This window comes from Taudactylus pleione, unplaced genomic scaffold, assembly GCF_031769625.1.
Source record: "Taudactylus pleione unplaced genomic scaffold, aTauple2 ptg000225l, whole genome shotgun sequence".
Lineage (NCBI taxonomy): Eukaryota > Metazoa > Chordata > Amphibia > Anura > Myobatrachidae > Taudactylus > Taudactylus pleione.
This window is the reverse complement of record NW_028284627.1, coordinates 10,617,665-10,641,698: the sequence shown is the minus strand read 5'-3', so window position 1 is coordinate 10,641,698 and position 24,034 is coordinate 10,617,665. Positions and strand designations below refer to the sequence as shown.

The 24,034-nt window shown below is 47.5% G+C and overlaps 1 protein-coding gene across 1 annotated transcript in view; it reads left to right on the top strand.

Moving 5' to 3' along the window:
- The window catches only part of ADRA1B (adrenoceptor alpha 1B), a 41,054-nt gene extending 17,617 nt beyond the window's left edge, over positions 1–23,437 (top strand). Inside the window, exon 2 of the mRNA XM_088479008.1 lies at positions 22,815–23,437. Within this exon, the coding sequence (XP_088335134.1) occupies positions 22,815–23,323 (509 nt within the window). The 3' untranslated portion in view covers positions 23,324–23,437. The remainder of the gene's footprint in view (positions 1–22,814) is intronic.
- The last annotated feature ends 597 nt before the right edge of the window (positions 23,438–24,034 follow it).

Below are 24,034 nucleotides of genomic sequence, written 5' to 3'. Positions count from 1 at the left end.
GCCCAGCCAGCATAGAGATGCCCACTACCTCTTTCTCACATACGTAAGGCCTCGCAGTCCTGCGTATACATTGGTAACATCGGCCCCTCACGCAGAATTACAGGAGGCCTGACCTGTCTCAGAAATTGCAACTCTCGTCATACGCAGTGAGTACACAAGCTGCGTATGTCGTCACAGTGGCTAATTTATGCACGCCAAGGAAACGGTGTTCAAACAGACAGACATGCCTGCGTTTCTCTAACCACTCCCCCATCACCACCCCCAAATGCTGACGCCCCGTCACTCACTCTGAAGTGCACTGTTGCAGTTGCAATCTGTGATGAATCAGGCCCTGAATCGCATCATCATGGCCCTGCCCCTGCTTCCAAATGCTGGTAATTTCGGCATTATGTAGCGGGGCACGATGACGCGATTGCGTGGTCACACCCCTGCTCTGCGACCAATTTAGCATCATATCCCCGACATGCCCTGCTATGACGACCTGGCTACTCCCTCCCGGAGAGGGCAGCCAGAATATCGGCAAGTATGAGTTAGGGCCAACTTCTCTACTTGTCCTCTTCAGAAGATTTGATACCTCTCCTCCAAAGATTATAGATGGCGTTAAAAAAGATGGCTGGGCAAAACATGTGTTCCTGTCCTGTATAAAATTAAGTGCAGTATTGCACATTTTTAAAATACATCCAGTTTCAGGTCTGTTTTAGGTCTGTATGAGATTCTCTGGAAAAACTATGATGGTATATTGCATCATTCTGAGGGCCTGATTCATTAAGGATCGCTATTGCGATCACAGTTCCGTAATCGCTTGCAGATCTGCTGCAAAAATATGGTCATGAATGCAATTGCAATGTCGTTGCACCGCCAGCATAGAGACGCCCACTGCCTCCCACTACCACTATCTCACATCCGTTATACCTTGCACACCTCCATAAACATCGGTAACATCGAGTACCACTGGCCCCTCACACAGAATTACAGCAGCCCTGACCTTACTTAGGGCCTGATTCAGACCCGGACACAACACAGCGCACTTTCGCAGCTGTCAGGGACCTGGTATGCAAATTCCGCAATCGCATGGCCAGGCTTAACGACACCCTCTATGTCTTAGAGATAGACGGTGGTGAGCGCATGCCGGTGTAAAGACGCCCACTTTTCTTTCTTAGCACACGTCATCTCCAGGAAGTGTATGATTAATCAGTAACATCGAGAGCCATCGGAGCTGCACGCAGCCCTTGAGGTAGACCCTACCCCACCGCAAGCACTGCGATCACTGCAGGCTGAAATACAACCAGGTGACATGTACAATGACGCTTCAATGCTAATTATGCACACCCATTAACTCCGTTTTGTCGGCCAGACACGCCTGCGTACGTTCATCCACTCCCCCGTTTTACAGAACCTTCCCCTGTTACCACCTACAAACGGCACTATCTGTCACTCAAAGTAGCACTCAGTCTTTGTGCTACGAGCGCACGATTCACGATCGCAGTGACTGGCTCGCGCACGCGCACTGCGACGTATGCGCAGATGGGCGACTATGGGCGATTTGGTCTGAATCAGGTCCTTAGATTGCACACAGTGGGCTCTCAAGCTGCGTATGCAATCGCAGTGGCTAATTTATGCACGCCCATGCAATGGCATTCAAACGGACAGACACGCCTGCGTTTCTCCGACCCCCCCCATTGCCACCCCCAAACGCTCACTGCCTGTCAATCACACTGCGATGGCTCTGCATTGTTTTCTTGATGTCATGCGATCGCAGTGTAGCCTTCGCGGACGCACAGTGCAATGCATATGCATGCACAGTTGCATACAGCAATCGACCAACTGCGAGCGCTGTTGCAGTTGCGATCCTTAATGAATCAGGCCTTGAGTGCATCCATTACAACTGCTACAGAAACGAGTTTTCACTTATTTTGTTAATTTGGGTATATCAGGAAAATGAATCATCGTAAAAAAAAAAATTTCCAAGCAGAATATTTCTCAGTAAAAATCTGACTCATGCGACATGTCCCCTACCCTGAAGTATGTACAGGGGATAGTCAATACTTGCCAACTCTCCCTGATTGTCAGGGAGACTCCCTGAAATAGTAGCAATCTCCCTGACTCCCTGATTCTACAAATCTCCCTGATTGCACCTTACCCCATTATGTAGCTGTTATATAAAAAAATAAACATATATATATATATATATTTATATATATATATATATATACATTCAAATGGGATCATTAGTATAATTTTCCTGTATTGGATATGGCACAATGGGCCTGATTCAGAGCCGGACGCTATTTGCGCTCGCTCGTTCAGAAATAGGGGCCGGCTATTTAAATTGAGCGCTCGCTCTTTGCAGTCTGTTGACGCCTCTATGTCTGAGCGAGCGTATGAAACATGCGCTCGCTATTTTGTAAAGACGCCCCCTGGCCGCTCGCATCGTACGTCATCTCCGCTATTTATTTGATTAATCGAGTACATCAAAAGGCGTCTGAACTGCTCGCTGTGCTTGTGGTAGGATTTTCCTACCGCAATAATGCGAACAGTTCAGGCTAAGAAACAACCAAGTGACGTGGTCGATGACGCTGCTTTGTTAATTATGCACACCCTTAAAACGCCCGTTTTGACCGTTTGGCACGCCTGCGTTCGGATCTCCACTTCTCGTTTTCAAGCACCTTCCCCTGTTACCACCCACAAACGCCTCATCCTGTCACTCAAATTAGCAGGCACTCGCTATTTTGCAAGCGCTCCATTTCCGATCGCGCTGACTGGTTGGTGCATGCGCATTACGACCCATACGCATGCGCAGATGTGCGAACATCGCTTGGAGCGAACGAGCGGCCGCTTACGAGCGGCTCTGAATCAGGCCCAATGACCCCTATGGCTACATGCATTTTCTGAAAAGTATCAGTGTGTTTTCATCAACAAGTAGATCTTACTAACTGCTTTGGGGCTCATTTACATTTGGATGTACAGTAAGTCATTATTATGACACGCCCTCTCCGATGTAGCAGTACACGCCCACTTTACCACCACGCTCATAGGTGCTGCTTTCACACTCTCCGTGAAATCTTTTTCAAAAGTAGGCAAGTATGTTTCACAAGAGTTCAAAATTGCCACTAATGTAGCTGTTTTGACAAGAATACTTCATAGGGAGGCCCATGCACTTGCAGTTCTACTAATGTTTTTATCAGGACAATGCCACCTGTCATGTTTGCAGGGCAATGCTGTACTGGTACACAGAGAATTTGGTAACCTGGATGGACTGGCCAGCTCAGAGTCCAGATCTTAACCCCATTGGGAACCTCTGGGATACATTGGAGCAATGGGTGAGTTCTAGGCCGACTCGACCTTCAGTGTCACAGTTGATCACTGTACTTAAGGCGGAATGGAAAAACATACCGCCTGCTGTTGTCCAGGAATTTGTGGACAGTTTGCCAAGAAGAGTGTCTACAATAATCACTGCACGTAGTGGACCTGCAAAGTACTGACGTCAATAAAATCTTGTTGATCTATTTGCTGTCAGTGTCCAATCACTTTTGTCTACATAGTGTAGTTGGGAGATTCAAGTCTCCATTTATTCGGCCACAATTGTTGTTCTGTGAAGATGTACCTCTAGGACACTACAGCCAACCTCTTTTAACCACTTTTTGCAGGCAATGGCTGGTAACAGAGAACAGTAGAGCAGGGAACCGCTACTTGCAACTGGCTACACAGCATATGTACATAAAAATATAAAACATCGTGAGCTGAGTTCTGTAAAAGTGTGTATATTCGTGAATGATATTAGCAGGTCTTTATATAAGGCGACTTGTATATTCAGATTTAAATGCAAATTGTTTTTATAGATTGATAGAGCTGAAATCTCTCCATGTAGGGACATCGTTGTCGGCTTTTGCCTCATATAGCTGGCATTTGGTTTTATGATGTATTGCTTGGGTAACAGGGAGCCAGATAAAATATTTAGCTTTAAATTTGCATGTTTTTGGAGCTGCCAAGCACTTCTCCTAGCTGCCACTCGTATCCGACAGCACAATAACAGCACTGTATCCCATCAGCTGTTGTGGGAGACCAGCATGCCTTGGTCAAAATCCGCAACAAAATGCTGTGTTTAGAATAAAGCGTGCATGCCGCCAATAGTGAGCTATTTGTTTTAATAAATGATGGATAATATAATAGTTTCTTTTAATGAATTCTTCCAGGACAGCATTAAAGTGATCCCTGTATGATACCTAGGGAATTGGTATGATTTACCGCCAGACGCAAGTCCAGCGATTAGAATCCCGATCGGCCCTAAGGTAAGTATTGAATAACCTAATTCCCTCCCCTAACCCTAACCCTCCCTTAGGGGTGCCTAACCCTAACCTTCCCCCCAGTGCCTAACCCTAATCCCCCCTCTAAGTGCCTAAATCTAACCCCCCCTTCCCCGCCACCTAAAGTCCCCAGGAGGGATGCCTAACCCTAAGTCCCCCTGGGGGTGCCTAACCCTCCCTCCCCCTAGCCTAACCCTAACCTCCCGGGGGGGGTGCCTAACCCTAAGTCCCCCCGGGAGCCCTAAACATAAACCGCGGCTGTCTGCACCCGGCGCCCAGCATCCCTTTGATCGGGATGTCGGGCGCCGGTCTCCCGGCGTCGGTAAAATTACAGGCGTCTAGATTTAGATGCCTGTCATTTAACCCTCGCCGGGATAAGGCAGTCGGGAAGCCGGCTGTCGGGATTAGGTGCACCGGCTTCCCGACTGCATAGTGATACCTAGAATATGTCATATCTCTCCTATGCTGATTCCTCTCCTCTCCTGACCAGTATTAAGTGCTGGAAGGGACGACATACAGTATAGAAGAGGTGCAGTCACTGGAATAGACTTAGGGCCTGGTGCAGAAGTGGGCACACATCTAGCCGCTACTGTGTCTATGTATGCAAACGGCTGTGCAAAAATTGTATTGAGGCGCCCACCGACGACTTCACAAACACAAGCATCAGACGCAGATCAGTCGATTATAGAGATTCTGAGTAACCCTATGCTCACTCAGAATGGGCGCTGCAGGTAAGACACCAAAGCCTTCTCAACTGCATACAGGATTACAGTTGCAGCCTGAGACATGCCCCAACACGTCTGCATTCCTGTAGCGGGATTGGTATGACTTACCGCCGGCCGCATGGTTGGCATTCAAATCCTGACTGCGGCAGCCCGACATGGGTGAAAATCCCGAACGTAATTAAGGTGAGTAACAATAATCTTCCCCCCCTCCTAGCCCTAACCCTCCCTTAGGGGTACCTAACCCTAACCTCCCCCCCCCAGTGTCTAACCCTAATCCCCCCTCTAAGTGCCTAAACCTAACCCTCCCCCCCCCTTCCCGAGGCTGTCCGCGCCCAGCGCCCGGCTTACCTTCATTCGGTATGCCGGGCGTCAGGCTCCCAGTGTAGGTAAGATGACAGGCGTTGGGATTTCGACGCCTGTCATTTAACCCTTGCCGGGATTAGCCAGTCGAGAAGCCAACGGTCTGGATTACGTCCGTCGGCTTCCTGACTGCTTCCCACTGTAGCCATCTGCCTGTTACTTCCCCCAAACGCTCCCTGGCTGTCAATCACTCCACATAGAAATCATCACTGCGAGCAATGACAGTACACAATTGGGAGACATGCGCAGTGTGAATAATATGCAGTAACATCAGCATTGCGACCGTCCCTGATTCAGGCCCTTAATTCTGCTTCCCCGTTTAATATCGGCACTGTATAGCGGGGAACGGGACCACAATTACGCGATCAAGCCGTCACATCCCCCCACACCGGCCAGCTATGGCGATGACATGCCCCCTGCAGTGATGTGCCTGCCAGAAAGTTGGTAAGTATGAGTTGAGTCTCTTCAACACCAGCATTTCTCCTGTATGTCAGCCCTTCTAGAGCGTATTACTTTTACGGCCATCCATCGAAGGTTCTCCCATCAATGGTTTCTAGCATGGTCAGAAAAAAGACTGCAGCTGCACATGTGCAAAGAAGAAAGTAACCTCCATCATACCTCCGCCATCGGACATCGGCAATCTGCAGCATCGGACATCCCCCAAAACAGTCAACCACCAGCAAACCATCGATGGGTGATGGCCAAACCTAAACATTGGTCAGGGAGTGGGTAGAGCCAGCAGAGAGAAGATATGAGATATTGCTATAAGGAGTTTTTGCTGTTTTAGGGGCTGATTCTGAGTCAGAAACAAACGAGCCACAGCAGCCAGGATTTACTACCATACAGCTAATCCGAGGATCTATGCTGCTTCCAGTCCACTCCCACTGTTTTTCCTTCCACAGCCTCAGCCGTCATCATTAATATCGGCACTTACTAGGTGCAAGCGATCTGCCAGAAACCGGCGTCCCTTCCCCGTACTCATGACTCAGACAAGCAGAGAACTCTAGCTGTACTCCCGCTGCGCTCCCATAATACTCTCACAAGACAGAACAGTTCCGTGCCATCGCATTATTATCACCTTCGTCCCCCCCGAAATGCCCATTTCACACAAAGCCAGATCCGGTAAAGATCTGTCTGTCCTTCTGCAGTTGCATGTGAGATGGACAGATTTGCACAGCCGCTTGTGTGTGGCTCTGCAAATCCGTCCATCTCTGAATCAGATCCTCAGTCCACCAATTGTGCTTCAATAAAGCTTGGGAAATTCAATTTGAGGCAGCTCTCAGACTTGCATTCCACTCTGCATTGGCCCCTATAAGATTAAGTAAAATGTAATCTGCTCCCTTTTGTGGTTGACCTTGTACAGAAATAGTTGATGATTGTTCATACGCAGAGAATGGAATTATGAGGATAAAATAAACGTTTATGAGAACTGAGGCTCACTATCTTCGATAGGTGTAGCTATTCTTTGATAAATTTAAAGTGTTGCACAAGTACAGTATATACACCAGTTCTGTGGGATACTGTGGATATATGTTGCTAAAGTACAGTATATCCCATATAATCCCACGCATCTTACTTTTCTACAATTAAAAATGCCTTTAAATAAAACAAACTGTTTTGCGAGAAATGAGTAATGAGAAAGTAGATTGGAAAGAAAAAACTTTAACTAAGTAAATATACTGTTCTCTAGAAACAGATCTGCAAATATAAATCCAGGACAAGTCTTTATTTTGAATAGCATAGAGGTGACATATGGAACCTTCTGTTATAATTGATTAATCACTGAAACAAAAATAGCTGAGAATGTTACTATACTGGGGTACCAATATTTGAGTTAGGAAATGGTGTGGCATAAATTAAGAAAGTAATGTCATTTCTGCTATGAAATTATACTTGCCGACATTCTGACAGCCCCCAGGCAGCCACGTCGGTATGGCGGGGGGGAGGGATGGGGGGGTTCGTGACATAGCGCGGCATTGCAGGGGACATGACTAGCAATTGGGGTCAGAGCGAGGACATGATCACGTTTGCGTTATTGTGGCCCCGTCCCTGTTACACAATGCTATCATTACTGGCATTGTGAAGCGGAGGGCAGGGCAATGATGACACAATTAAGCGCAGGGAGGGGGCGGAGGGGGTATCTGGGGGTATGCGGCCGGAAGACTTTCCCACTTTTCCAGGTGGCCGGGATCACCACCAGATTTTTGGGATCCTCTTGGCTGTTCCAGGAGAGTAAAACAGAAAAGAAAGTGGATCTGTGCTGGAAATTATTAACTGAATACAAAATAAAAACTATACATATATATAAAAATAAATGGGAATTTGCAACCCCACAAACCTAATCACTAATTAAGGATAGTGTATCTATCAACACAGTGGAACCACATCCAATTAATTGCAGTGCTAGATACATTAGATAAATACAATTTATTTTAATACATATCACACTACATCATTGCACAGAGTAAAAATGAAGCATAAATGAATTATTGTTGGTGTAATACCCAGAACAGAAGATTATATCTACTAGTTAATAATAGCATATATCAGCAGATTTTATTATCAATGTTATTGATCGACCTCTGGGTCTGCTAGTCACCTTTAGCCATACATGCCTACTCTCCCGGAAGTCACGGGAGGCTTCCGATTTTTCGGGTAACACCCTCCCTCCACACCCCTGGTAGAGTAGGCATTACTCCCGCATTCTGCCCACTTCCTAGTAAAGTGGGCAGAATGGGGATAATTTCTGCAGTGATCGTGGGTCCAGGTGTAAGGGGCGGGGCTTAATGACGCGATTCTTCAAGAATCGCATCATTTACTCCTTGTTCCTATTTAGATTTGCGCCAATCACAGTAATTCACAGCGAAGGGGGCGGGCTTAATTACTTGAACCATCAGGCCCCGCCCCCTTCACAACCCTCCTGCTTCCTGGAGAGGAGAAAAAAAATAGGCAAGTATGCCTTTAGCCATAATTGCCAACTCTCCCTCATTGTCAGGGAGACTCCCTGAAATAGCAGCAATCTCCCTGGCTCCCTGAAGAGTCTAGCAATCTCCCTGATTGCACCTTATCCCCATTATGAAACGGTTATATTTAAAAAAAAAAAAACAGAGATATATACATACAAATTGGATCATTAGTATAATTTCCCTGCATTGGTTATAAGGCACAATAATCCCTATGCACTGGTGTCACAAGGGGGGTGCGGGCAGCACCCGGGTGTCACCAGCCGAGGGGTGACACCAAAGTGCTAGCTCCCCCTCAGTGACAGGAGCCGGGTGTTGCATTACGTGCAGTACTCGGCTCCTAGCACAGTGAGGGAGCCGGCACTTAACACAGGCTGGGGCCCGGGGGCAGCCTGGACCTCCAGCACCCTCGGTTTTACAAAGAACGGGGGGTTCGGGCTGTGAGGCCACGCCCCCACATGAGAGGCCACACCCACCCACGAGGCCACGCCCCCTTGTCAGCGCGCGGCTGCACCATGCAGAATACAGGCTCCCTGTCCCTACCCACACCGGGTGCAATGCGAGGTAGGGAGGCCACTGTCCCTATGGCTACATGTATTTTCTGAAAAGTATCAGTGTGTTTTCATCAGCAAATAGATCTTACTAACTGCTTTGGGGCTAGTTTACATTTGGATGTAAGTCAGTATTATGACACTCCTCTCAGATGTAGCAGGACACGCATACTTATAGGTAGTGCTTTCACAATTTCCCTGAAATACTTTTTCAAAAGTAGGCAAGTATGCGTTTAGCCTATCAGAGTATATGTAAGCAATGGTATGGGGCGTCCCCCTATACCACTATAAGCAAGATTGTGACTCACTTAAACTGGAGTGTGTGATACTCAAGATCTCCATTGTGGCAGATTTTCCTCCTGGATAGTGTTTGGGTATGGTGATCTGGGGCCAGCTATTTGCGGTGCGGGTGGCACATTCCCTGTGGATAAAGGCAGTGACCTAACCCTGGCATATCACTCTTCTGGCATCCTTGTTTTCCATCCGGGCTTACGTTAGTTACAATCTTGCTTATAGTGGTATAGGCACGGGGGACACGCCCATACCACCACATACATATACTCTGGTAGGCTAAAAGTGACTAGCAGACCTGGAGATCGATCAATAACATTGATCTGTGATAATATACTGTAGGCCTGCACTGACTGTTTTGTGGTGCAATAATAAAATCTGCTAATATATGCTATTATTTAACTAGTAGATATAGGCCCTCATTCAGAGCCGTACGCTCTGAGCAGAGCGCACGCTCTGCATGAGGGCCGGGCTCCATTTTCATGGAGCGTCCTCCTGGACGCTCGTATAGCTGTGGGTCACCACCCACAGGCTATACGAGCGTGCATTTTGATGGCCGCGATGGTCGTGACCATCGCGACCATCGAAATTGCGAGCCGGAGCCTGCGGTTGAGGTTTTCAACCGCAAGCTCCGGAGTGATTTTGGCTCTATCAGAGCCAAAATCACTCCCACTGACATCACTAGTGATGTCAGTGGGCCGGCTTCTGACGGGAGGCGTTCCCGTGGGAACGCCCCCGTCAGGGAGGCACGCCCCCGGCACACCCACCAAAGGGGGCGTGCTGTCAATCAACATTGACAGCACGCCCCCTTTGATCGGACACAACGAGCGAAGGAAAGTCCTTCGCTCGTCGTGTCTGGCGCATGCGCACGACGGAGCTCCCTCCGTCGTGCGCATGCTCAGTGCAGACCATCGACCCACTTGCGAGCGGACAGCCGCTCGCGAGTGGGTCTGAATCAGGCCCATAATCTGTTCTGGGTATTACCCCAGCAATAATTAATTTATGCCTCATTTTTACTATGTGCAATGATGTAGTGTGATATTTATGGAATTAAATTGTATTTGTCTAATGTATCTAGCGCTGCAATTAATTGGATGTGGTTCCACTTTGTTGATACACTATCCTTAATTAGTGTTCCAGAAGAGTAGGCAAGTATGTATTAAATATTTTTGGAACATGTGTGTACTATTGGCAGTGGTATGGAGGAGTATAAGTACACACCAGCGTATGCCCTGAGTCAGCGAAGAGCCCAGTACTAAATCAGGGGGGTGGTTTATTCAGCAGTAATGTGATTAGTACAGCCATGCTCACAGTTATGTATATACAGGGCCTGATACGGATTTGTACACAAACCATACTTGCCTACCCTCCCGATTCGGCCGTGAGCCTCCCGAAAATCGAGTGCCACTCCCGGCCCCCCAGAAAGGCAGGCAAGTATCCCGGCACTGGCGACCTGTCTGTATAAACCCCGGCAGCGGGGGGCAGGTGACGCGATTTGCGCTGAATCGAGTATTCGTGGCCCCGCCCCGATTACTCTGGCGCTGGCACACCCATGCCCAGCCCCCAATGACACGTCCTTTGCCGGGCCACCCCCCTTATTGCCGCAACACGTCCCCCATGTGGAAGCCCGACAGCCCCCCCCGGAAGGAGGGAGCTAAATGTCTGCAACCCTGATGCAAACACAATGGTTATTATGTACAAGTCTGATGTTTTGGGATCTGCACATGTGCAGAACGGGTCCTGCATGATCACTCGTAGCCCCCAACATGATTGACATGCTGCGGTGTTTGGGGGTAGATGCGGTGTAGGCGTGCCGAGCCCAGGGTCTGCTTCGTCGGACACAGATTCCTGTACCCGGCTGACCAGATGAGATGGCCAGTCTGGGTAAGCTTCGGGTTACGCAGACTGGCCAAAGGCTGTGACCATCGCAACCGGTCACGATGGTGATCTGATGCTGCAACCTTGGGATGCAGCACTGGATCGCAGATGCATGCATGCATGCATGCATGAGACGTCTTATACATATGCCTCCTGCTACATTTGCATTGTAATTGTACGGTGTTGCATAGCTGCTTACCTGTGGCTGTGTAGTACCGTCCACATCAGAATCAGGCCCACAGACTCAGCATGGGTTGGAGTATGCGGGTGCAAGTAGGATCAGCTGTTGTAGCAGGATGGAATATGCAGTAATAGCAGGGTCTCTCAGGAGCCAAGACGGACCTCGGTAACAGGGGGCGTGGCCTAATCTCGGGAGGCGTGGGCACGCCCCCTTGCTGAAAAAAAATAAATAAAAAAGATTTGCACGCCGGGGAGGGGGGCGCTCTGAGCCCCCTCAGCCCGGCGCAAAGCCAGGGGGGGCGCGATCAGTGTGATCGCTCCCCGGCACAGGCATAGGAGACTGCTGTGGCTGCTGCTCAGCAACCACGTGCAGTCTCCAACTGCAGCTCAGCACACGCTGTGTGCTGGGCTGCTGTGAGGGAGGGGGGGGGGCGGCGGACCCGGGCCCCTCAGAGAGCCCAGGCCCGGGTAATCTGTACCCGCTCCCCCCCCCTCTCGGCGCCCCTGCATCCGCGTCCCACTGGTGCACTCTAACACAGTGACAGAAGTACAGACGGCGGCCATCTTGGTTAGTGATTGAAGCCTCCCTAAAGGAGCCAATATATGAAGTATGTGCAGTATCAACAAATATATCTTTACTAAAACAATTCCACTGATGAATTGTGAGTTCAGAATCTTGATCAAACTAATTTTATACAGATTAATGTGTTTTGTCGTCCCAGATGGTGCTATACCAGGATCAGACAGTCTTCATATCTACAAGGTGGCTAAAGAATATTATAAACTTCTTTAGGAAAGAATACATCCAGATTAGGGGTCTGATTCAGAGTTTGGAGCAAAGCACAAAAAGAAAAGGGACAAATCTGTACCTCTGCAAAACCGTGTCGCACTGCAGGGGGCAGGATTTAAAATGTGCAAAGAGGAATTAGAGAGTTTGGGAGGGGGTATCCTCGCAGTGTAAAATAAATCTGTCCAGTATCTGTGCACTAAAAGCAAAAAATTTACCATGCAAAAAATAATATAGATATATTTTCAGCCCCATGGTGGAGAGAAAACAAAATCAGCATTCATTTGTAACATTTGAATGTTCGTTATAATGTATTGAATTTTAGGTGAATAAAAATGTGATAAATTGTGTACACCATGTATCATACATGCCTACCCTCCCACAGCTGGGATGCTGTGTGTACTGTATGGCAGTTACTGGGATGCAATGTGTACTACATGGCAGTCACTGGAATGCAGTCTGTACTATATGGGATGCGGTCAATATCCCGACCACTGAGATTCCAGCGGTCAGAATGTCGATGCTGGAATCCCGACACTTGTCAGAATCCCGGCAACGGAATCCCGAAGGTAAGTAGCTGGGTTGGGGGAAGGGTTATGGTTAGGGACTAGGGGGGGGGGGTTAGGTTTAGGGTGCGGGAAGGTGGAGGTTAGGGTCAGGCACCGGAGAAGGAGGGTTAGGGTAAGGAGAGGGGGTGGTTTAGGATATCGACCAACAAAGTGTTAGTATTCTAACCCTGTCGGGATGCGGGCATTGGGATTCTGACTGCGGGGATCTTGAACGCCGGCATCCCATACCCAACCCTACTATATGACCACTGGGATGCAATGTGTGCTGTATGGTGTGTACTCTATAGCAGTTACTTTTTAATAACATTGTGGTAGAGTACACATTGCATCCAGACATTGTATATAGTTTTTAAAAATGTTTTGGTAGTTAACCTTAATCTGGCCCTGTTGCCGCTATCTATGTCTGTGCAGGGAAGTGGTGGTGGTGTGTGTGGGGGGTGGAGGGGGGGAGGGGTAGGTGCAGTAATGTGAGCTCCCAGATTAATTTTAATATACCTGGCTCATATGTTGGTTACTAGAAACTACAGTACTTGCTAATACTTTAAATACAGTGTAACTTATGTCTTAAATTACCTCTTGGCAGTTCAGAATCTAACTGTTGCTGTAATTGACAGTGAATAAATGACATTCCTTTACAAAGTCGGTCACCAAGGAAACAATCAGTGTTGTACACAGAGCATGCAATTCTGTTTGTGTACAGATCTTGAGATTTATAGCAGACTGCATATACAACTTAGCAGGGGTTAAAGAGGGCTGGAACGTGGCGGAACTGCGTTCCGTCACTTCTGTTTGGAGACGGAACTAGTTCCACCTCCTCCGACCCAACTAACCCCAACGCCGCAGGGAGGCTACATTTGCCAGACACCCGCTGATATTTTGTTACCAGCAAGCGCCCGGCTCCCTCCCCTCAGTGCCAGCCGGAGGCTGGAGCTCACACCTGAGCTCCGGCTTCCAGCTCCCGCAGTGCACTATGGGAGAGACTCCTGGCCATTGCGGGAGAGTATGCATGAAATACAAGTTTTGTTAGATCGGTCTAAAAACGCCATAATCAAGAAAACATGCATAAGGAGAAGACAACTAATTTCTCCTAAAACAACCTGTTATGTCTCCTCCTAATACATGCATTTAAATACTAAAATTATGAACAAATGTCATCCTCAGGGCTAGCTCGAACAGGGGCGCCTCCCCATAGACGGCGCAGTCCTCCCAATCATCCTCATTTCAGCTGGACAGCCCCATCACTTGGGCACTGTCCCACCTGTTCCACCCGTGGGCGGTCGGGAGGTTGGGGGCACCGCCGCAGCTCTGGTTTGATAAGCAAAGAGCAGCAGTGCCGGTGAAGCTGAATGGATGCCACACGCATGCGAGCAACGTCCATTCAGGGCAGGGAGATGGCTGGGGGCAGCCTAGCTGCTGACGGAGTGCTGGGCTTGCCCCCAGCCTGACATGAAATGGGAGGCGTGCCCTAAGGGCACACCCCCAAATAATGCCATCTAGGGGCGTGGTCTATGGAAAGTAGACCACACACCCTTTTCAGACGCGAGCAGAGGGTAAAGGGCACCAATCGGTGCTGGCACGGCGCACTGCTCAACCTGGGCGAAAGTAGTAGAACACTTGAGCTAAAATTGCTAATTTGCTATGTTCAAAAAAAATCCTTTTATGCTAAATTGCTTTGTACAGGCATATAGTTAATTGTGTTATTGACCCTTACAAAAGTCAATATTATATAAGAGAGGTCTTTTTTGATTATGTTCTTTTTAGACCGACATAATGAAACTTATATTTTAGACTAACATTGACCTCCATGTGGGCCTGGCGTCCCCAAGTCTCTGTCTGGCACATGTCCACGTGAGCATGGCGTCCCTGAGTCTCTGGCTGGCACATATCCATGTGGGCCTGGCGTCCCTGAGTCTCTGGCTGGCACATATCCATGTGGGCCTGGCATCCCTGAGTCTCTGGCTGTCACATATCCATGTGGGCCTGGCATCTCTGAGTCTCTTGCTGGCACGTGTCCATGTGGGGCTGGCATCCCTGAGCCTCTGGCTGGCACATGTCCATGTGGGCCTGGCATCCCTGAGTCTCTGGCTGGCACATGTCCATGTGGACCTGGCGTCCCTGAGTCTCTGGCTGGCACATGTCCATGTGGGCCTGGTATGCCCAGTCTGGTGGCATCTGTGGCGCCGGAATATGGGAGCTGCCACTTGGATGTTGATCAGGTAACTACATCATGTACTGTAGATAGAAGAAAAGATATGTGCTAAATAAAAAAATTAACCTAAGATTAGGAGTGTGCAGCTATAAACTGGGGAACTTCAACTAATAAAGTTCCATACAGCAAATATATGTAGAAAGATTGGTAGTTCCAGCGCTTCTCCAACCGTTAATTCGTATAGTGTTGTGTGGGTACCAAGAAAAAAAATAGATGTATACAGTCTACACTGTGTAATATAAGTGAAACAAGCAGGGTACTAATTACCTGGGCCTGGGCTTGCAGGAGGGGCCCGGGTCCGACAGCACCCCCTCTCCCTCTTACCTTGCAGCAGCCCAGCAATCTCCTCTGACTGTGGTCACATGATAGCGCCTCCCCCCCCCCCCTCCCCGCCTGGACTTGCACCAGGCTGAGAAGCTCACAGCTCCCCCAGCCAAGCCTCCCATGGTTAGGCAATGCCCTTTTCCCCCTGGGCCGCCTCTCTACAGCCCTGGAAACAATCATCCATTTATCCAGCAAGTGGTATGCTCACCATTCAGTGTACAGAATTGCGCCTTGGTTAATATTGTACCAATACCCGTCGCTGCCGCGGTCTACAAAGTTGTCTCCTGGTATTCAGGCTGTTGTAGTCCTCAATGGGTATATGGAATACAATGGGAGAAAATCATTGTGCTTTGTGCTGTAAAGAACGGACTCACCAGATAAGGATCTATACTCACCCTTTGTCAGATGTATGTTCTCTTTGGACTTTAATTTGGACCCCGATGTCCTTTGGTGTCTTTATTATGAGTTATAGGGATGCCCTCTCGATTGTAGGAGGACAATTGCATACTGTGAATGCTATACAGTACTCCCTTATTAATAAATAATGTATCATTCAGTAGAAAAACTTATTTATTGTATGCAATTACAAAGTTTTAATTGCTTAGTTCCTAAACTGTGAGGTTTTTTTATTCCTATTTACTTCGCCAATTTTAGATTTATACAATTATTTTTTTATTATTTTTATTATTCATAATAATATGTATATCTTTGTTGTTAATTTCCTGTTTCATTTTTAGTTTTATTTACGTCATAAAAACTTACTTGCATATAATAATTACTAACCTTGAACCCCCTTTTCCTTGGAAGTTTGTAGCATTATAACCTTATCACAGGAACAGTGAAAAAAGAAGCCAGGTGAGCAGGTGTCACATACTGTACATAATAACAATCCTCACCAGAGGTAGGTAGGCAGAGCACTCCCCTGGGAGTCAGGACATAAATGCCATCTATTAGGACTGTTGGACTGTCCCCTCAAATCGGGACTGTCCAACCAAATCAGGAAGGTTGGGGGATATGCTTTTCCAAAATGTGTAAAAATGGCATTTAAAGAAAACTAGTGGTGAAGTGGCCTTACCATGAGCATATAGTCCTGTTTGAATGGATCTGTGAGAGTCTGTCCCAGTGTGCAGTAAACTAGTAGTGACTACGTGTTGGGTACGGGGTCCCGACGGTCAGAATCTCGACAAATTTCTGCAAGTATTATAACCCTAACCCTCCCCCTAACCCTAACTCACCCCTCCTGCAGCCTAACCCTAACCCTCCCACAGTGGCATAACTAGGGTGGGTCGAGCAGGGCACGCGGGGTGGTGTGTGCGTGTGTTTGTTTTTCGCAGCCAGTGAGAGTCAGACAGACTTTCATTAGCTGCTACACCCACGGCCGGGGCGGGGTTGGAGTTCACTCATGAGCTCCACCTTCCGGCTCCCACAATGGGTAGTGCAGAGCGGGCCGGGAGAACAGAGGAGCGGACAGCGGTGGGCGGAGGAGCGGGGATTCACGTAAGTGTTGTGTTTTTTTTTGTGAGTCTTTGTCCTATACATGTAAGAGACACTGGCACTACATAGGGGTGAACACTACTGGGGGCACTGCATAGAGGGACTACTACTGGTGGCACTATATAATGGGAACTACTGTAGGCACTGCATAGGGGGGACTACTACTGGGAGCACTATTTAAGGGGCGTTACTGGGGGCACTGAATAGGGGGGACCACTACTGGGGGAACTGCATGGGAGGGACTATTACTGGGGGCACTATATAAGGGGCACTACTGGGGGCACTGCATAGGGGGGACTATTACTGGGGGGCACTATATAAGGGGCACTACTGGGGGAGCAGCATAAGGGGGGACCACTTCTGGGGGCACTGTATTAGGGGCACTGCATAGGGGGGACTACTACTGGGGGCACTGTATAAGGGGCACTGCATGGAGGGGACCACTACTGGGGGCACTATATAAGGGGCACTACTGGGAGCACTGCATAGGGGGAACACTACTGGGGACACTGTATAAGGGGGACCACTACTGGGGGCACTGTATAAGGGGCACTGCATAGGGGGGACCACTGCTGGGAGCACTGTATAAGGGGCACTACTGGGAGCACTGTATAGGGGGGACCACTACTGAGGGCACTGTATAAGGGGCACTACTGGGGGCACTGCTTAGGGGGGACCACTACTGGGGGCATTGTATAAGGGCCACTACTGGTGCACTGCATAAGGGGACCACTACTAGCGGCACTGTAGGGGGCATTACTGGGGGCACTGTATAAGGGGCACTGTATAAGTGGCACTACTGGAGGCGCTGCGTAAGGGGCACTACTGGGGCCACTGTATTAGAGTGCATTACTGGGGGAACTGTATAAGGGTGCACTACTGGGGGCACTGTATAAGGGGCTCTGTATAAGTGTCACTACTGGAGGCACTGTATTAAAGTGCATTATTGGGGGCACTGTACAAGGGTGCACTACTGGGGGCACTGTATAAGGGACACTACTATAGGGGGCACTGCATAAGGGGTACTGCTACTGGGGACATTGCATAAGGGGAACTACTATAGTGGGCAATGCAAGAGGGTCACTACTACTGGGGGTATTAAGGTGCATATGGAATGGAAAGGAATGTTCCCAGAGTCCCAAGGAACTGTGGTGTGTCATGTTGTCATGCCTCCATTTTTCCAGTGGCCACGCCCCCTGTGGTCTGTGACCAAACCCACTTTTTCGGCGCGCGCACATACTTGGTCGGGGGCCCGTCCGTTTTTTAACTTGCCCTGTGCTCCAAATACCCTAGTTACGCTACTGCCCTCCCATCCCGCAGCCTAACCCTAACCCTAATATTTACTTCCGCAGTCTGTCAGTAATCTGACAGTCGGCACCCTGACTGATGCTGACTACATCCCCTGACCACTATCTCTTTACTGCCAGATTCTTACAGTCCCCATTTGGTTGCACACACACATAGGGACAGAACGAGTAACGACGGTGTTATCTATCGGCAACCGAGCTCTGAATAGATAAACATTTCATAGCTTGGTGTATTGGACAAGACTGCAGTCCCCATTGAGAATAATGGGGACTTGGTCTTCTGCGTTACTGCTGAACATAGGAGATATCTCTGATAAGTGTAGAGCTAATAATAAGTGCCCTTACTAATAAAAAAATATAATCATCCGGAGACAGATATTTACACGATTTAGACTTAATAAATAGGCCTCTGTGTGTGGGTCACCAAAATATAAGCAGCTAGATCCCCTTCTGTAGATTGACCCTGACGTCATCAGTCAGTGTCCAACGTCATTCCCTACCATCCAAGTGAGCAAGGAGGGGGAATATAATCATGTAGCGAGTCACCGAGCCCGAAGCGTGGCGAGCGACCAACTTTCTTTTTTTGCAGGACTGTGTGGGCAGGAAACTGCACTTCCGCCCTCATTTCACCTCACTTCCAGGTACAGTATCTGAAGGGGAACTAGTCTTATCCATCAGCATATATGATCATACATCCCAATCGTCCCAATTTCAGCGGGACATCCTCTATTTGGGGGCTCTGTCATGATAGTTACTGAATTGTCCTCATTATCAGACAGTTGAGGAGGTATGTCCATTAGATGCCACTCTGCATTGTATAGCAGAGCAGTGCTGCCGAGAGCTGCACGTAACTGGGGAAGGGATAGGGTTAATGGGCAACCCAGCATTTTTCAGTGCTTGACATGCCCTTGGAGGTGTGGCTATATCTCCTCCATGATGTGGCCAAAGCCCCCTGTTGTGATACCCCTTATCTATCACCTATTTTAAAGAAAAAGAAAAAGTAGGGGGTTTCCTTTACTCAGTGCACTTTACTCCTATGGCCATACAGTATTTGCTCTTGTAATTATCCAATTACAACATTAAATGGTACCTACAGTCCCGGAATTCATTTGGGGGTCGTGCTTTCAGCTTTGTGGCTCCGACTCTATGGACATCGCTTCCCCGTACAATTCGAGAAGCCTTAACTCTAGAATCCTTCAAAAATAGACTCAAGACTCACCTATTCACCCAGGCATTTCACTAATGTCCTTTGTTAAGCTTGTCTTGTAAGTAATGCAGTCTGAGTCCTATTAGGAGAAAAGTGCTATATGCAGATGTGTCCACATACAACTAGCTTCCTTACACGTTAAACAGCCCTTCTAGACAGCGCAAATCATCTTGCTGTGCGACTTTTTCCCTTAAATTGCATCATATTCCACTGACATTGTAACGTAGCATTTTGCATGCAGATATAACCGCACACAGAATATAAGCATGCCGCATATCATTTTAATCAGCAGAAGCTGTTTGTGCGTTCTGTTCACATCGCTTTGTGAATAAGACACATTTTAAGGGGAAAAAAGCATGAAAAGACGCCCGGCGCAACTGAGTCACATGGCGCTCATGCATTATGAATAATGCGACTTGTATCGCACAGAGGATAGATGTATGTGGACATTAACATTATTATTATCAAACCTTGAGAGAGATAAAGCGGAGTAGCACACAGTGTCACATATCAAATTGATCAGTGCAGTCTCCTGGTGCATCCATGTCACATCGCATTGCAAATGAGAAGCATTTACGGCAAAGAAAGACGCAAAAAAGACGTCTAGCGCTAGCAGGGTTGCAGAGGACCTGGCGGCTCACACGTACCAGGGATCACGCTCTGTATGGAGTATTGAGGCTGGAGGTATGAGGACACACCTGTAACCCCCTTTAGCACTTGCTATAGGGGTTATGTCCTTTCAATATTCAGCAAACAGCGGTAATCGCTGTATTGCTTATGCCATCTGGTGAGAGTGATACGGTCCCTGTTGCCGGCAATGGGAACCTGGCAGCAGCCTTCACAGCTTCAGCGAAGCCTTCCGGGCATTACCAGGTCCCTGTCACGTAAAAGTGTCATGCGCATGACACAGCAACCCATCGCTGGCAGCCACACAGCAAAAGATGCCGCTGAGGAGGGGGATTGTCGCTGGACAAGTGAGTAATGCTGAATACTAGTGGCAGTATCACTGAGATATTAGACACAATATGCCACTTGTATAAAGTATGTTCTTAAATGGACCTTGGACGTTACCGGCGACTACAGCTGAAACTCTGCTTACTACCAGAGTGATACGATTCACAAACTCCACCGATAGCGGCCACGCTGTCATTGCCCCCATCAGCTCTCTAGGGGAGTCGAGATATTGCATAGAGCTTCACGGCTGGGCATTGTCTGCCAAGCTACGTTTGCTGTACGCTAGGATCCAGGCTATAGACACTCTACAGTTGTGGTGAGATAACCATTGCAGGGAACACAGAGTGATGCTGAGTACACACTGACAGGTACAATTGATCGGTAAAATATATCTGCTGCCCGTCGGCAAGTCTGCACCCGCGATATGATGGTGAACGTTGTCGTTCACCAACATATCGCATTGGCTGTGCTGCACAGCTGATGGACAGATATGTCTGTAGACATATCTGTCCATCATACACACACAGTGGCAGCCGCGAGGAGGGGGGCGCAACACACCCCTGATCCACCCACCTGCCGCCGGGTCCCGCCCCCGGCCGCCGTCATCTGAGGGCACAAGCAGATGATGGGCGTTCAGTGTATATGAATGACTATCATCTGCAGATACAGTATATCTGTCAGGTGTGTACCCACCTTAGATTTTCCTTATCTGGCTAACCTGGCCATTTGACTGTTTAAACTGCCGGACATGCACTTTTCATCTAATTATAACTTATGCATATAAAACTGGAACTCATGAGATCATTTCGGCTGATACAAGCTGTGGTTTATGTCTGGAATGTTTTTTATTAATATATTTGACCCCAAACCGAGTACTGGATTAACAATATTGATTGCATTTACGGCATACATTTAGTCGTTATATTGACTGATGTTATCATGTAGGTGTTTTACAATAGATATCTTTGAGACATGAAACTCTGTATCTGAATGGGACACTGTTGCAATATAAGTTACCATTGTGTGTTACCATTGTGTGTTTATGATTCCAATTTCATTGAGCTACTAAATTTAGAAACTAATCTGCTATTTAGAAATAAGTTATTTTTATTGTCTTTTTAATAAATAATTTTTATTAATACAGTTGTGTTGTTTTGACTGGGACAAACCAGTGCAGTACCCCTATCACGTTCTTAAATAGGCCCTATATCTCTCTCCACTTTCTCTCTCTCCACTATATCCAGCTTTTTCATTCCACTTGTGTCCACTCTTATAAAGCAGTTCACATTTTCCATACACAAGAAGTTTGTCATCACAACTTACTTGCCTACGCTCCCGGAACGTCCAGGAGTCTCCTGAAACTCAGGTGGCGCCCCTGGCCAACCAGAAAAGTAGGCATGTCTCCCACACCCTCTTCCACAGCTCGAACCCCCCACCCATGGCTGCCCCCCCCGCCGACTCACACCCCATTAGCTGTGTAAGTGGGCGGCCCAGGAGGAATCGTGTCATTGTAGCCCCTCCCCCATTATACAATGCCTGTTTCTTGGCACTGTATGGCAATGACACAATCGTGCTGACACGCCCAGTGGACACCACCCTCTTTGTCGGCTGCCACCACGCCCCATCTCTGCCGACCTGGCTGCCCCCTCCCGGAAATAAGGGGCAGCAAAGTAGGTAAGTATGCATCACAGAGTGTTAGATAATGTGGATATTTTCCAGATAATTAATCCAGTTTATAGTACCTCAGATTTCTAGTGACCTCATAGGTTAAATTCTGACAAAGGGACAGAATCCTCAGAAATGTTATATCTGATATATGGTATATTTTATCTTTATACTACAGTATGTTATATTGTATCAAACAATTTCCAAAATAATAGAGAATAATATTTTGTGTTGCATTCCTCACTTTAGAGGTGTATTCAGCACTTATCAGACACGTAACATAAGACCCATTTCCCATGAAGACAACTCAAGGTCAATTTTAATCTATTTAAAATTTATAAAAAAATCGGTCGACATTGATGTTGCATTTCTGCAGCTAAATCACACATTTACTAACAGACAATTTTTTATTTCTTTTTTAAAGTATTATTTAATGTGTAAATGTGCGAATTAGCCCCAGAAACACAACATCAATGCTGAGTGATTTTTATCGATATTTAAATCAATTAAAATCGACCTTTATTAAATATACCACTTATACCCCTTTCACATGGTAATGCCGGGTCACACTCAGGATTTTGTTCACACGTCCATCTCGAGTGCGACCCCTTTCAGACTGGCAGCTCGACCCGGCTTATTGCCAGGTTGATGATGTCACCGCCATCACGTGTCGAGCCTGCGCTGGGAGATGAGATCAGTTCCAAGCACCAGCTCTTCCTATGCTGTGACTGGGACCCGTGATCATCCCTGCTTGTTACCAGCTTATTTTATCCTAGCCCTTTCACCTGGGTTATTGCAGCAAGTGTGAAAATGGTATAAGTGTGCATAAGCTCTGTGCTTACTATACGTACTTATGCATCTCTGAATACATATACACACTGTACATATAAGGAGGGCTAAGGCTCATGAAGAGGTAATATTTAATCGAGCATTGTGATTTACACTACTGAGATACTGTACATGTTATTATTCAGTAAGGTCTCTGTACATAGGAACTCATGAAAGCCGATCATCTTTACAATTATGTCTTATTTGCTTCGTTCCAGGTTCAATTTTCAAACAGTTGAAACCACCAGAAACTGTGCAAGATGTGATTTTCTGGCTGGGATATTTCAACAGCTGTATCAATCCTGTCATCTACCCCTGCTCTAGCAAGGAGTTTAAGAGAGCCTTCATACGTATTGTAAAGTGTCAATGGGGTAACAGGAGGCCATCTGTTATACGGAGGTCCCAGTTTCGCACTCGGAGTAGCAGCACCTTCACTCAGTCAAGGAAAGAATCCATGGATGACAAGCAGTTTATGAACGGCAGCCAGAAGACAATGTTGTCCATCTCTGAAAGCCCGCGCAACATGAGGAAACCACCAGCAAAGGAGAGCAGTCTTCGCGACTGGAAACATTCATACATCCTGGTGGACTCGGATGAAAGACAGACTCAAGAACACAAGGCGCAGGACAAACCAAACAACTCATTGAAATTACCAAATCTTTCAGACTATAGTGACCACAGCGCAAGTATTACAATACAGGGCTACAGTGACTCCGAAGCCACTTGAGATGTTCTTGCAGGATATGACTCACTATTAATTAAACAGATATGTTCAAAGTGCCAATCTAGTTAATGCATCTATGACTAATAGGCATTTAGTTCTTCTGGGGTTTGTCAAAGTTTATAAAATAAGATTATTTTGATAGGACTTCTAAGGAAAAGTTACATAATGGACTAAAACAGCTGAACAAGGTGGAGAAAAGGATAAGGATACAAGCTACATTATGATTCGACTTTAGTATAAAAAGCTGATCACAGGGACAGGAATATGACTTTTTAGTGAATGGTACCAAATGTTGAATTCCCTGCACAGGAAATTTTCTAAGTCCTAAGACATAATTGGCTCACCAGGGTAGTTGAACTATGTATGTACACATAGACGTATTATAATGGGTGCAGGGTGTGTGGTGCACACGGACCCCTGGGTCCAGGGGAGCTCCGCACTGCACACCATGCACCCGAACTATACTTACCTTGCTCTGGCAAGCGGGTCCCTCCTACTGTGCGGCGACTTCTTCCCAGTGACATCTTAGGGAAAATGGCGCTGCGCAGTGAAAGCAAAGACTATGGCAATGTGCCAGAACCTTTGCTCTCCATACGCCATCTTCCCGAATATCACTGGGAAGATGGCACCAAGGTGAATTAGGGACCAGCTTGCCGGAGCAAAGTAACATGTGGGGCTGGGTAGGATGCCCTCTGCTCAGAGGTGGTGGCTCTT